Raw genomic sequence first — 13,318 nt, 5'->3', positions numbered from 1 at the left:
TCTTTTCTGATTGATCCCACCCTGTGTTTTGAAAGACTTATAATGGAGATTATGCCAGCAGTCATGAGCACGTTAGTTCTGGCAGACTTCTTTTGTTCTCATAAATTCTGGGTGAAAGGCTTTCTTTATTTCAGTAAGCAGCTCATGTATTAAAGGGGAAGGAAAAAAAAAAAACATACAAAAAACCCCTCCCAATAGAAACTGTAATTTGGAACTGTTTTTGACACATGCTTTCACTGCCAGAGAGCTGGACAGCCTAAATCGGAAGCAAATGGAAAGATGGAGAAGCACGAGAGATATTTTTTTTTCAGCTGAATTCCCAAAAACGTAGTAAAACATTTTCTACTTCTGTCTGTAACATTCCTTTATTGCCTCGTGACAAGCAGTAGCACTAGTTAATTAAAACGAAGCTGCAGAGTCATCTGCTTAACGTAACAGAAAGCCAAGCGTGGCTAAGGAGCGAGTTCTCAACCTGCAGCCTTTTATGAGACTTCTGAAAGAGCATGAAATGCCACCAGTGTATTTTTCATTCTCCATATGAAGTCAGCTGCAGAGGTGTCCTCAGGGATTGAAGCTTTCTCAGACCTGTAAATGTACCTGCAGCGATGATGCAGTGGTGTTAGTATTTATTGGTATCCTTACTGCACAGACTCACAGTGAAAGATATGACCTTAAAAGAGTAGAGGTGAGTGGACAAAGCAGACCAGAAGTGGGAGGAGAAATAGACACAACTGAAATACTTGCTTAAGGCTGTGATTAAGACCCTGCTGTCAGTCCAGCACGTTATCCCTCAGATTGCACAGCCTCCCATGAGATCTTTTCAAGAAGAAACTGGGCTGTCTTCACAATGTGGTTAATACATGTCCTTAAATTTCAAGTCCTGTTCACTTTGAAATTCAGGAAAGCATTACTTAAAAAGACTAAAGCAGCAAATTTTGTTTTAGAAGATATACAGATGACAGTTACCTCCACCAGTGTATAACAGTGATGGCCAAACAGTTACTATTTTCTCAAAGCACATGTTTAATGTGAGTACGGTATCACTTGTTCACAACTACTGGAATATCACATGAGGAGAGGAATCCTGGCACAGTGCTAATGATGAACACCAAAAATACGTATGGCACATGTGGGTGAATGTGTATTGTGAATGTGTATTGCAGAACCAGCCAATGTGCTGCGACTGGCTCAGGTAGTAATTTCCTGAGGTGAATTTTTTTTTTTTAAGCTTGTAAAAAGCCTTGTTTTGGGCAAGGTGGCCCTTGATTACCTCTTCTCATTGCAGAAGATGTGTATACAGGTATTTCCTAAATGAAAGTAATTTCAAATAACAGTGTTGTATGTATGCATGCGTATATTTCTCGTGGATCTGCTTTAAAAACAAAGAAGGCATAACCACACCAAATACTGAGAGAAACCACTGCAACTCCTGGCACAATCTAGGCTCTCCAGGTCCGGAAAGTATTTGCAGAGGGTCGAGGTGCAGGATTTCTGCAGCACTGCTGCAGCAGCACTGTGTGCAGTTCTCTCATGGCAGTTTCCCAGCCATGATGTTCCTTAGGGGCAAGAAAGGGAGGCAGGAAATCCCCAGCAGCAGGCTGCAAATTGGATGGCACGAAATGGCCAGTAATGCTCTATTCCTCAGAGCTGCTGCTCTGCACTGCACCTCTTGAGATGAAGAGCCTCCCCTTAGTAAGGTCTTAAGACTGATGTGCCTGTCTACCAGGGTATGATCAGTACCAGAGTGGGAAAAAAAGTGAACCAACAGGTAATACCTTACATTGTCTTTAATTACTAAGCTGTTTCTGATGCTGTCTGTGTTCTTGTGAAGGAAATCACTTCTTAATATTTTTTGCTGTAATTCTTCCTCTAGGCATTAATGCTTACAAAAAACCAAACCAAGTAACTGTTAAGTCTGAGTTGAAAGCATTTAGCTTCTCTTCTATATATAGTGTTTCCATAGCTGAAGAAAACTATTTTTATCTGCTCTTTTAGGGGAGGGGGGAAAGGTCTAGCTATATTCAATCACATGCTGTTCATATAAAATGTTTTCAGCCTCAAAAAATTTTAGACCAAGCCAAGTTTCAAACCAAGTGAACTCAAGCAGATAGCTGTAAAGCTTTCAACAACCAAACTATTGAGAGTTTTGTGAGTTCTGTGATGTCATATGTGTTTTTATGGCTTTCATGGTAAAGAACTGCTTATGTAAGGATTCATTTCCAAACTCTTTAATAACATAGGATTTGTAGAGGAGGCAGAACTTATGTGTCACTGATAGTGACTAAGAATAAGTGTCAACTGTTCCTAAATTATAAGCCCTGTTAGAAAGCATAACTATTTCTTTAACCTCTACAGAAATGAGGGAAGAAACAAAGTATTCTAGTACTAGTTGTTTAATAGAACAGCACGTATGCTATCTAAATTTCCTTCATATGTGGCTATGAGGAAAAAGAAACTCTATAAATGTAGAAGAGCTGTTTAAGGAACGAGTATGTAATTAAAAATAAAAAAAAAAACCTCAAGTAATTGTGGCTGCCTGCATTGGTTTTTTGGTATGTCTAGTTGTGTTTAACAGTGTGCAGCCCAAACTATTTCATGTGTAGCTTTCTACCTCCTTGTCACTGACTGTAGCAACTCTAAGGAAATCAAGCTCTAGTCAATACTGTTCATAATTTCATTGAACAGTGGTTCCTCAGACCCTCTAAACTCCCTTCCTGCACATCACTTGTCTCTGTCTTAACACTACTCAGCTGTTGCTAAGGCAGTACATTCCTACAGAAGTTCTAAAAGGTGAATACACAGAGCCCTAAGCAAAGCAACAGCAACTGCTACTTCCCTTCTATATATGGACAGGCAACTGTGGACAAAACTCTTGTGGGAATGTGGAAGCTGAACAGATGAGTTGGCTGCAAAATCATAATAGATGTGTGTCGTTTCTGTTGTGATGTGCATGAGAATGGAGGAGGGATGCTGTGTGGGGCTGTGCCTGGGCAGAGCTGTCATCTCCCTACCTGCTGGATGTCTATTCCAAACTCAGTCTCAATCAGGCAAAGCAAAACCACAAAGCTAAGGCAGTCTCTAAAAGAAAAGTGAGTTTCCCCTGATGAAAATAAAACCCAAGTGTCAGGGTGGCTGCTGGCCCTGCAAGGGGTGGATTTGCCTGTAGTGTTGGCTGGGTTCAGCTTAGCTGCGTCAGGGGGGCAGTGGCAAGGTGGGTGTACATGTTGAGTTGGTGTTGTGGGGAACCTGCAACTCCTTTGCTTCATGTTCTTTTCCTTCTGCCTCCTTTGTTCCTCTCTGCTCTCATCTTGCTGACATGAGTTTTGCTTCCACAAACATCTCTCACCTTCTTTGTTGTGGATGAAAGCTTCTGCTTGCTTCCCGGAGGCAATCCTGTGAATCCTACAGTCTCTTTTCATTCTGATTTATTAAAACATTTAAGAATGTATTGGCAAGCTTGGGAGGGGTTCTGCATACAGTGGTTCATCGGAACACTCTTACAGGGCTAGGCTCCATTTTCCTTTTAATTAAGCTACGTCTATAAAGCAGTGTCCTCTTCTGACCTCATTTGATCAGTAATGGTCAACTGTTCAATATGTGGGTGCTGTCTGGAGAGAAATGCAATTTTGCCCCTGCTCCTACTGTTCAGGCCCAGAGATTTTAACTTAGGAGGTGAGGATATGCTGTTTCTTCAAGCAGGTGTTCAGAAATGCACTCTGGAAATAACAGAGAAGCTGCCGTTACCTGTAGAAGTAGCACGTTCTCCTTTTGGGGCAGGTACCTGCTTTGGAGTTTGAAGATCGAACTTCCTTTTTTCAGATATGCCCTAATAATGAGGTTGACATCCTTCTCATCTGTAAACACGCTTTTGGGATTGTTTGTTTGCCAGGGTCTAATTCCTCTAAGATGACAGTATCTTACTCCCAAGTTTCCCTTTTGAAGGGAACAGCATTTGCTTTTCACAACAGTAGAAGTTGCAAACTCGAGAGTATTTGAAAAGAAATGAGTTAAGAACAAGAAATCAGACCAAGATTGAAAGAGTTGAGGCTTGCAAAAGGGTAGTGCAGGCTTGCCCAACCTATGGGCCATGTGCACCCAGCACAGTGCAGTGTGGCCCTGCCCGGTGCCACCATACAGCACTGAAACTCTTCCCCACCTCCCTGGGTGTGCACCCATCGCTCAGCAACAACCAAACATCAGTGTGAGATCAGCATGATTTTCTTTTGACCTTGGGCTGGATGCTAACTGGTTAGAAAGAACCCTAGTTCTGTTTGGAAATAGTCCTCAAAGCTGCAAGAGGTATCTTGGTCTGGAGGATAAAGTGATACCGGCTGATGACCAGCCGTGAGCTGCGAGTGTGCTAAGTTCTCAGGAATCTTATTCAATCCAAAATGTAACATTTGAATCATGGAATTATGGTGAGCACTGGTATTCATCTGTCTTTAAAAAGATGATTTGTTCTTGGCTTTTCTTCAATTCTGTATGACTTGTGTAAAGGAAGTACTTTTTGTGGAGCAATACCAGCAGTGCTGTGCTGGATGAATGTACGGGTCTTTTTTTTTTTCTTTTTTCTTTTTTTTTAGTGGGGGAAAGCAGGGGATTGGTGAGAGTGAAACCTCAGCTGTGTCTGCTCTGGAGGTGCAAAGTGCTGTTGTTTCTTTCTTATGCAGGATGGTGTCTGACACCAATCTTTAAGAGCTGAGGTGGGAATACATTCTTTAAGAACAAATACTCCTGGCTAGGAGTTCTCTCTGGCTAGACTTGCACCTTAAAAGTTAGCTTCTGATAGAGACCAGGTACAAACACTGATCAAAAATGGCTCTTATTTATCTTTTGTGCGTGCTAGTGAGCCTGATATATTTAAAGGTTATCCATTAGTACAAGTTGTAAAGAAGTGTCATACTGGCGTGCTGTGAGGTCTTTACATTATTATTATTATACTCATGAACTGTTTTATTCCATTCCCGGATTTGTAACTGAAGTGTTTTTTCCTCATTGATTCTTTATTTTCTAAGAAATCCAGCAGCTGTGAGTCATGACTGTACTGATAATTTTGGATCTATGGTTAAACATTCTCCTTAACGATGGAGATCATTAATGAAAAGATGCCTCACTATTTTGATACTTATAGCTGATGCATCAAAATAGTTATAACTTGCTTTGAAGTGAACAGGAAGGTTGTTCTTGATACCTCTTTCCTATCTCCTTCTGCTTTGAGTAAAGGGGGAAGTCGTGCACAAATACACAAAGTTTAAAATTAAACATGAGTAAACAAAAAGCACTGACATGTGCCTGGCATAATGCTACATGGTACCGAGTTTTTACTGGAAACATCGTCTGAAAAATGGTTATGCTGAAATAAATAACCTCCTCAAAATCTTCACTTTTCAAAGTCCAGGAAACTTGGATTTCTTTGATCTGCATTTGTCATTGATTTGACAGTGTAAATTAAATGCTCTGGAAGTAAACAGAAAACTCCTTGGAGAGGAAACAGTGACACAGTAATAGTGTTAATAAATCTCTTCAAAGAGAGGAAAACTTAAGCTGCTTGGATAAACAAAGTTAATGCCAGAAATAAAATGGTCATTGGTGGTAGAGGTGTTCTGAAACACAAATATTATAAATTAGCAGAAGATTACCTTTCATATTAAACTAGCACTGGCAAGAAGACCAAATGTCTTCATGGTGAAGTAATCTGCAATCTGTTATTCTGCTGGCAGATGTTAGTGAAACCTGTATCTATCCTGAGACCGCTCACTTGGCTTCTCTGTAGGAAGGAGAACTGTAGGCAGCACAGACTGATGGCAGAATCTTCACTGGGAAGGAATTCATGGGAAGGACTGAGAAGTGACTTGCTGTTCCTCAGTCTTTTTCAGTAACGATGGCTTCTGTAAAGAGCAGAAAACCACTGACTACCGAGCAGCTCCTGAGCTCAGCTTGGCTTCTCAAGTGAAAGTTTGGGACTTGGGTATGAAATTGTGATTATTGCAGAAACTGTGTCCCAGCTTTCCATACGGTTCCTAGAACTAGACTTCTGTCAGCTTATAAGATTCTCCTCTCATGAGCTAATTGCAACGAGATTTCTGCAGGTAAGCAGCAAAGAACTTCACTTTATTTGGGTAAGGCTCCAAACCCAGGTCTTGGCCCAGTGTAGCTGCTCTGAGTGCCGTAATAGTGCCATCTGGATACAAACTGAATTCTTTCCCACACTCCAAATGTTGTTTAACTCACACAGGCCACTGTTATCCTCAGTCATGCCAGGACATTTTGTGGGAGGCTATCTTGCGTGGGCTCAAACAGTGCCAAAATAGATATTAATAGATAAACAGTTCAGTTACCGCTGCTAGGGCCCACAGCCAAGTTCTGTTTAGTTCATTAGAAAAAACAGTAAGTGCTCTTAAGAATTTAAAAGGTTCTCTTACTTCATGAGACTGGGGAGGGCTCTCACCCCAGGTGATACTGTAGGTAAAAGGAACATTGAAAAGGCTTCTCAAGCAGGCCAGGTCTTCAAGAACTTTCTCACTCAGCTGATGTAATCAGGAATCGGGCTGATTTACTCTTTTCCTTTTTACCTACGGTTCGCAGCTTTATTCTTCCAACTTTCCTTTACCAAGAAAATTCAGGTGACCTGCTTTTCCTGCTATGACTTCTTTAGTCTTTGGTGCAGATGCAAAGAAAGATTTTAAAAAACAAAAGCATTTATACAAAAAAGGCATGACGGTTTTTGAGGGGAAGTGTGTGTAGCTTTATATAGGGCATATGCTGTGGCCAACATGTCATATCAAATGGTATTCACTGTCATTCCAGGCTTATGCAAGGCAGACAGAAATGATCACTGACTGTGACCAGTTGCAACTTTATATTCCTATGCATAAGCAGGCAAGGTTTGTCTTTATCCACGGATTTTTCTAAATTCTGATTAAGAATAGCAAATTTTTATGCACAACAATAAGCCTGCCCACTATCCCCATCTGAGAGTCAGAATCTGCTTCATCCATGATGACTAGCTCTTCAGAGACCACATGATTCAAGATGCCATCCTCTCAAAAGTGGGAAGAAAATCTTGATGACAACTGCCTTTTATTTCTGACGTGTGCAGGAGGGATGTGTTTTACTATGGTACAAATTTCTTACTGGAGCGCATCAAAGCTGCTGAGAAAGGGTATTACTTCATAATAACTTCATATACTATCCATGATTGCTGCTCAGCAGTCTGGTCCGCAGATGCACAAACAGGCGGGCTTAGGTTTCAATCAACTGCTTTATGAACGTTATATTTCCACTTGATTTATATAAGAACAGAAGCCTGAACAGGTTGACCTGCTCAAACAAATAGTCTACTCAGCTTCACAAGGATGAGATTACTTATGGTCTGTACAACCAACACAGCGTGACTGGGTTCTTGCCCTTCAGAGATTTACTTTTTTCAGTTGGATGAGGCTCCTAATCTGACAGTCCCTATGCTAAAGAGGGGTCTGTATGCCAGTCAGCAGCCCGTGTGTTCTCTGGAGGGAAGAGTGAGGCGGTCCAAGAGAACTCACCCAGGCAGGCTCTCAGCTCATGGCCTGCCCTGCAGCTGTTGCCCTTTCATCTGAGGTGTCTTTCACCTGCCCTGTCCTGGCAGAGAACTTGGGTACATGCTTGCCACAGCCTGCATTTTCACCCATGGAGCCCTGAAAGAGGGTTTGGAGTATGGGATTCTGAGACATGCTACTTCTTGTCTGTCCTTCTCATTTAAACCAGCTTTCCTTTTTTTTGTTTGTTTTTCAGCAGAAGGGAGAGTACTTTGTTAAACAGGTATTAGTAAGCACTTAATTACAGAAGCATTTTGGAGAGTCTGCAGCTTCCATTAAAAATAGTCTTTTCTTCTTCTTTCCATGCTTACAGCATGCTATTACCTACTGCTGCTGCCTGCTTTCCTGAAGCCCAGCAGATATTGGTCCATATGTGACTTTTTTTCCATGTAAAAGCAAAATGTTCTTTTCTTAAATTGAAACCCTTCCTATTAAAAGACACAGGAGTTCCCTGGGGCAAAGTATACTTTATCATGATTTAATAAATATTTGTTCAAATGTCCAGCAGGATATTGCAAAAAAACTACAGTGTGCCTGCTTGCACTCAAGTATGTTACCAACGCCACCAATAATTTTGTATGTTGCTAAATATCTCACAGTACACTGTCAAATTAACTTCCTATTTACAAGACTATATTGGCTTTCAAACGGCACTGAGCTTTGTAAAACATTGTTAAAATATGCAAAAGGATCAAGAGATGAATATCACAAAAGTACAGGCAGTTCACACAGCGTGGTAAATAATTTTCAGGGAAAAAAAATCGCTAAGCATTTGTGATTCAAATAACATTACAGCTCTGGAAAAAATATTCATGTCTGTCGGGGCTATTTTACAGCACTAAATAATGTTTAAATCTGTTGTTGTTTTCACTAAGCACGTGTTTTTTCCTCAGGGTAGAGTTCAGAGAAATTATCAAATATTTTAGAATGCATCGATGTCTTTGTGCCAGCAGTCACAGGGTGAGATCTTGGCCCTATTGAAGACTATAAGACTCCCACTGTCTTTATGGATGCAAGCCTGGCGTAAGGGTGTTTTCATCTTGTTCTCCTTGGCATCACACAAAGCTGTAGCCTTCACAGGGCTAATGTTCCAAGAAATCCTATCACCAATTTAAAGCTCTACTTGGAGCACAAGCTGCTCTCTTTCCTAGGCCAAATTTCAATTGACTTCAGTGGGAGGAAAGCCGCAGAAGGCACCAGCAACAGTCTACTCTGCAGGATATGTTAAGCCTAATGAAAATATCGGTATTGTTTCAAAGACCAAGCTTCTAGTTACCATATGTTAATAGTGTAGCGTAACAGTTCTATTAAACAAACACAGAAACCTCTGTTCTGACCTGGTAGCTTGTAGAAAGGCTTAAATCAATATTGTATTAAAAAAACCCTATTTGGCTGAATTCCTGCTGTTTCAGCTGAGGGACCTAGGGCGATGCGCACCAAATGAAGGTCTGCTGCCTTTCCCTGCAAGGAAAATTCCTAAATCCACTGCTAAAGAATTGCTATTGGAGATGACCTGGATTTTTGTGAAATGCTGGTCTGAAAGGTGACACAGCAGATCATACCTTCATATGGTAGGCTGCTGGGAGAGAACTGGGGGAAAAATACATTATTCTCCTGAAGGACTTCAAAAGAAAAATGAGAGGGGAAAAAAAAAAAGAAAAGAAAAAACCCAACAAACAAAACCCCCACACCTCTCAATAGGTGGACAGGAAAAAAATGGGAACAATGTTCTATTTTAAGATTACTTGCTCAGCTTCCAGAAGCTTATCTATAGGACAAGAAAAGGAGTATGACTTGTAGTGTATATAATAAAATTCAAGAAACTTCACTGAACGTAGTGCTAAATGCACTTTTTTTTCAAAACTGCAAAGACCTGTTCAGTGCTTTCAGCAGGGTTCTATCTTGTGTGTGTACGTGTATGTATATATATAAAATGTATATAATTCCTGACTATATGAACAACTCAATGCAAAGCAATGATGGATGAGTATGAGCAGGCTGGGCTGGTGGAAGCTGAGGCTGTGGAGTTGGATGCTCTGGTGTGCTGAGCTGTGGTTTCTGTTGTTTTAAAGTAGAGCTAACATCTTGAGCTACTAGCATATAAAGAGCTTTTTGCCTGCACCAAAGAAATATAAAGATGCTATCATGACAACACATTTAGAATATAGAAAAACTACTTCTGCTTCCTTGGAGATTCGGCTTTAAATGAGCTATTAAAGGAAATGAGGCTGCTGGGATCTCAGTGCAAGCCTCCAGCTGGCTCCTGGATGCTGAGCACGTGTGGCAGATGGTGGGGGCACATGAAGAAGACCCCTGCTCTGCTCACACCCAAGTCTCAGTGATTGGAGCAATGCTGCTCCCCCAGGCAGAGCAAAGGGCCAAGTACTGTAGGATGAGCAGACCCTGAACAAGGTTTAAACATCTGTGTTGCACCAGCATCTAAGATGTTAGTGATGTATTGCATTGGGTGTGAACAACTTGAAAACTGGACAGTGGCCATAAGAGATTGCAGCTGTGCAAGCTGAAGTTACTGCTGTTTGTACTTGGAGTGCAAGGGCTGCTAAAGGAGAACAAGCTAAATGGGCCCTTTTGGCATGAAACCCTAGCTGTCCTGAGATCAATGGCCACAACTGGGACGTTCTTGGGGCTTCAACCCAAATATTTCTCCATGGCACTCTGCTTGCCCTGCAATCCACAGGTAGAATGCCCCTGGTCACTGGGTGTGTGGGGTATGGTACAGTGTCTGAAAGCTGTGCTGCAGCCTCTCTGCTTCTGTGCCTGCAGCAGTGACTGACAGCAGGACACCCACGGTCAGCGAGGTATGGCACTGTACAGAGAAAGACCAAATGAGATGCGGGGGTGGAAAATCAGGAGAGGGTAAGGGATACAAACAGCAAGCAATAACACTTCCATTTAGGGAAACCTGATTGCAGCTGGTTAAGACAAAAACAGTTTTCACTCTGTTCCAATTTTATTCTATAGGCATCTACCACGTTCAGTCAAAATGCCAGGTTCTTCTTCCCTCATCTAGCACTAAGAAGGAGAAGTGCAGAGGAGCATGATGAACATCAGCTCTTGGCAGCTAGTAAGTGATGACATAAAATACACATGGCAGTCTCTAAGTATAGTTACTTTCAATTTATTTAAAAGAAAAATCTTTTTACTGCAGGAGTATGATGTTGGCATGTGGAGCTATACTATGTTAATTCCTTTATAAATGTAACACTTGTAACTTCAGGCACTGCTTTGTGTATCTGGATGACAAACTGCAACTGTTGGTGATCTCTGTCGATAACTTCAGCTTAACAGAGCTTTATGTCTGTGAGGAGCTGTAGCACCTGTTACCAGTCTTACTAAAAATCTAGAGAAAGAAATAAGAAAATACAAAGCAAGTTGTTGCAAGTAGATGCCTCTAATAGATAAAACTGGATCAGACTGAAGACTATAAAGGTTAGATGAGATGACACCTATTTATCTTATGGCTTCCTAAGGTTGTTTGTCCCATCTGTGCTAACAGAACTACTATGAGATTTCAGAGATCCTTGTGGTCTAAAGTAGACGGAGGTGAAAATGTGTTTCTTGCAGACTACTTCATAACATAACACGGTAACTTCCTGTCTGTTTATGGTGATCTTTACTCCGATTGCACTTGCTAGTCTCACACTGGTTTAATGCTCTCATAGGAGGTGCCAGCACGGTGGGCAGCTGGACGGGACGTGGATCTGCCTGCACTTCGGTCAGCCCTTGCCAGTGCCCCCACCACAGCCCACACCGCCGGGCAGCAGGCCCTGAGCCCACGGCTGTGCACCAGCCGCAGGGGTAGAGCCGGTTCCCTCTGTAGCGTTGGACTTCATGCAAGTTTGCCTCCATCTCATTGCTTGCAGAGGGCACCGTTTGATTACACCCTTTTTATTGTTCTGCACAGGACGTGAGAATGTGGAGATTTGGAAAAGCAGGAGGGATTATTATTATTTTCCTCTTCCTTCTGCCTCATCTAAGAACTACGCAGGCTGCAGCGCAGCAGCATTTGTACGCTCTTTTGGTGAAAAGTTAGGGCTCGCAAACCGAAGCCGTCCGGCGGCCTGAGGGCGGGCTAACCGCCTGCAAGCGGCCGCCAGCCGAGGTCCTGCAGCGGGAGCCCGAGCAGCCTTAGAAACTTTTCCCCCTCTGGATATAAAGCACAATGGCTCAGATTAGCGCCAGCGCTGCTCATGTAACCGGCTGTCACGTCACGCGTGGCTGTAACTCTCTCCGTCCCCTGGCGGGCAACGGCCGGGACAGAGAGCGGCCGCGCTCCTCCTGCTCCTTGCAGCCTGTGTGTGGCACGCGGAGCTCCCGCCATCCCGAAAGCTGACCGAGTCCCGCGAGCCGCTCCCTCAGGCGGGACGGCGGCGGTCCTTCCCCGCGCCGAGCATCGGCGGCTTTCAGTCAGCCCCAGCATCACCGCGGTCCTCTTACCTGCAGGTGAGACCAGCTCGCCTTCGCTAAGCTCCCCAGAGTCCGAGTCCATGCTGCAGGTATCGGCGGGGCAGGGAACCGAGGGCGCGGCTCAGGAGCGCCCGGAGCCGGGGAGCAAGCGACGAGCAGCGCCTGCCGCCTCCTCCTCCTCTGCTCCCCGCCCGGCCGCCGCAGGCAGCACCTCGCTCCGTGCCATTGGCTGTCGGAGCGAGGGGACGGGCGGGCTCCGGGGAGGGGAGGGGGTGGGAGGAGGCAGCGGTCTGCCTCAGCGTTACGCGAGTTTGGGGCCGTCCGGATGGGCTTCAGGGAGGAGGGCCGGGGGCTGCCCGACAGCTGCGGCCTCCCCCTCAGCTGGGGTCCTGGGCTTAAAATGGGACCGAACTGACAGCGCTTTGCCCCCCTTCTTTCCCCTTTTTGTTCTTGTGGGCATACCCCGACTTTCAGTTACCACTTTCCCTTCACTGCTCCTTCCCCGCAATGATCCCTGTTTGGTCTTGGCCATCGGTGAAAGGATAACAGAGGCCAACAGAGATGTGCCACTTCTCGTTGCTTAGTGAGTGCCCGGCAGAGTGCTGGAGAGATGAATGTGGCAGCCGTTGGTGGGCTGTTTGCCAGCACCATTTGGTGAATGAAGGCTATGTTGGAAGATTGCTTTTGACTCTGAGCATGGAAAGTGTAGTTCAGACGTGGTGCACTTTGCGTATGGCTCACAGCCTGCTGTAGCCTTCTACCATCTCAAAGGCCAGGTGGTTGAGGCTGCAAGTTTGGTGCTGGTGAGTCTGGGACTCCAGCAGATCTCTCCCTGGTCACTCTTCTCTCCTTGCTTTCCTGCAATTAGAAGCCAAATGTGTCTTTAATTCTCATATGGAAGTCACAGCAAGGCTACTTTTATAACTGAGAACCAAACTGTGCCCTAAAACAGACTTGGTATATCTATTTGGGCTGTAGGTAAGTTGCATCATGAGGGCTGGTGCCAGCTTTACAGGCCACTGCAATCTCCAGCCAGATGCTTATTCTTATAGCTATAGAACACAAATCTATCTTTCTTTGTTCTGTAATTGATAGAAGTATATGAGTTGGAAGGGACCTTTAAAGGTCATCCAGTCCAACCCCCTGTAACGAACAGGGACACTCACAGATCTGTCAGGTGCTCAGAGCCTGTTTCTGCTTGATCTCAAACGTCTCCAGGGATGGGGCACCCACTGCCTCTCTCCCAGAACCATGTGGATCTTTGTGTTGCTGGGGATAGTAATACCCAAATGCTGCCTTCAATCTGCATGTGTGAG

General features: G+C 43.9%; 3 protein-coding genes across 4 annotated transcripts in view; 2 read left to right on the top strand and 1 right to left on the bottom strand.

The window, feature by feature from the left end:
• The window catches only part of AP4E1 (adaptor related protein complex 4 subunit epsilon 1), a 61,010-nt gene extending 49,305 nt beyond the window's left edge, over positions 1-11,705 (top strand). The window contains exon 25 of the mRNA XM_048956658.1: positions 11,258-11,705. The gene's annotated coding sequence lies outside the window, so the exon portion shown is untranslated. The remainder of the gene's footprint in view (positions 1-11,257) is intronic.
• The window catches only part of TNFAIP8L3 (TNF alpha induced protein 8 like 3), a 41,829-nt gene extending 29,553 nt beyond the window's left edge, over positions 1-12,276 (bottom strand). Inside the window, exon 1 of the mRNA XM_048956699.1 lies at positions 12,033-12,276. Coding sequence (XP_048812656.1) covers positions 12,033-12,084 — 52 coding nt within the window. The 5' untranslated portion in view covers positions 12,085-12,276. The remainder of the gene's footprint in view (positions 1-12,032) is intronic.
• The window catches only part of GLDN (gliomedin), a 118,711-nt gene that overhangs the window by 33,762 nt on the left and 71,631 nt on the right, over positions 1-13,318 (top strand). The window lies entirely within an intron of this gene.

Source organism: Lagopus muta, chromosome 10 (genome assembly GCF_023343835.1).
Source record: "Lagopus muta isolate bLagMut1 chromosome 10, bLagMut1 primary, whole genome shotgun sequence".
Lineage (NCBI taxonomy): Eukaryota > Metazoa > Chordata > Aves > Galliformes > Phasianidae > Lagopus > Lagopus muta.
This window is presented reverse-complemented; position numbering and strand designations above follow the sequence as displayed.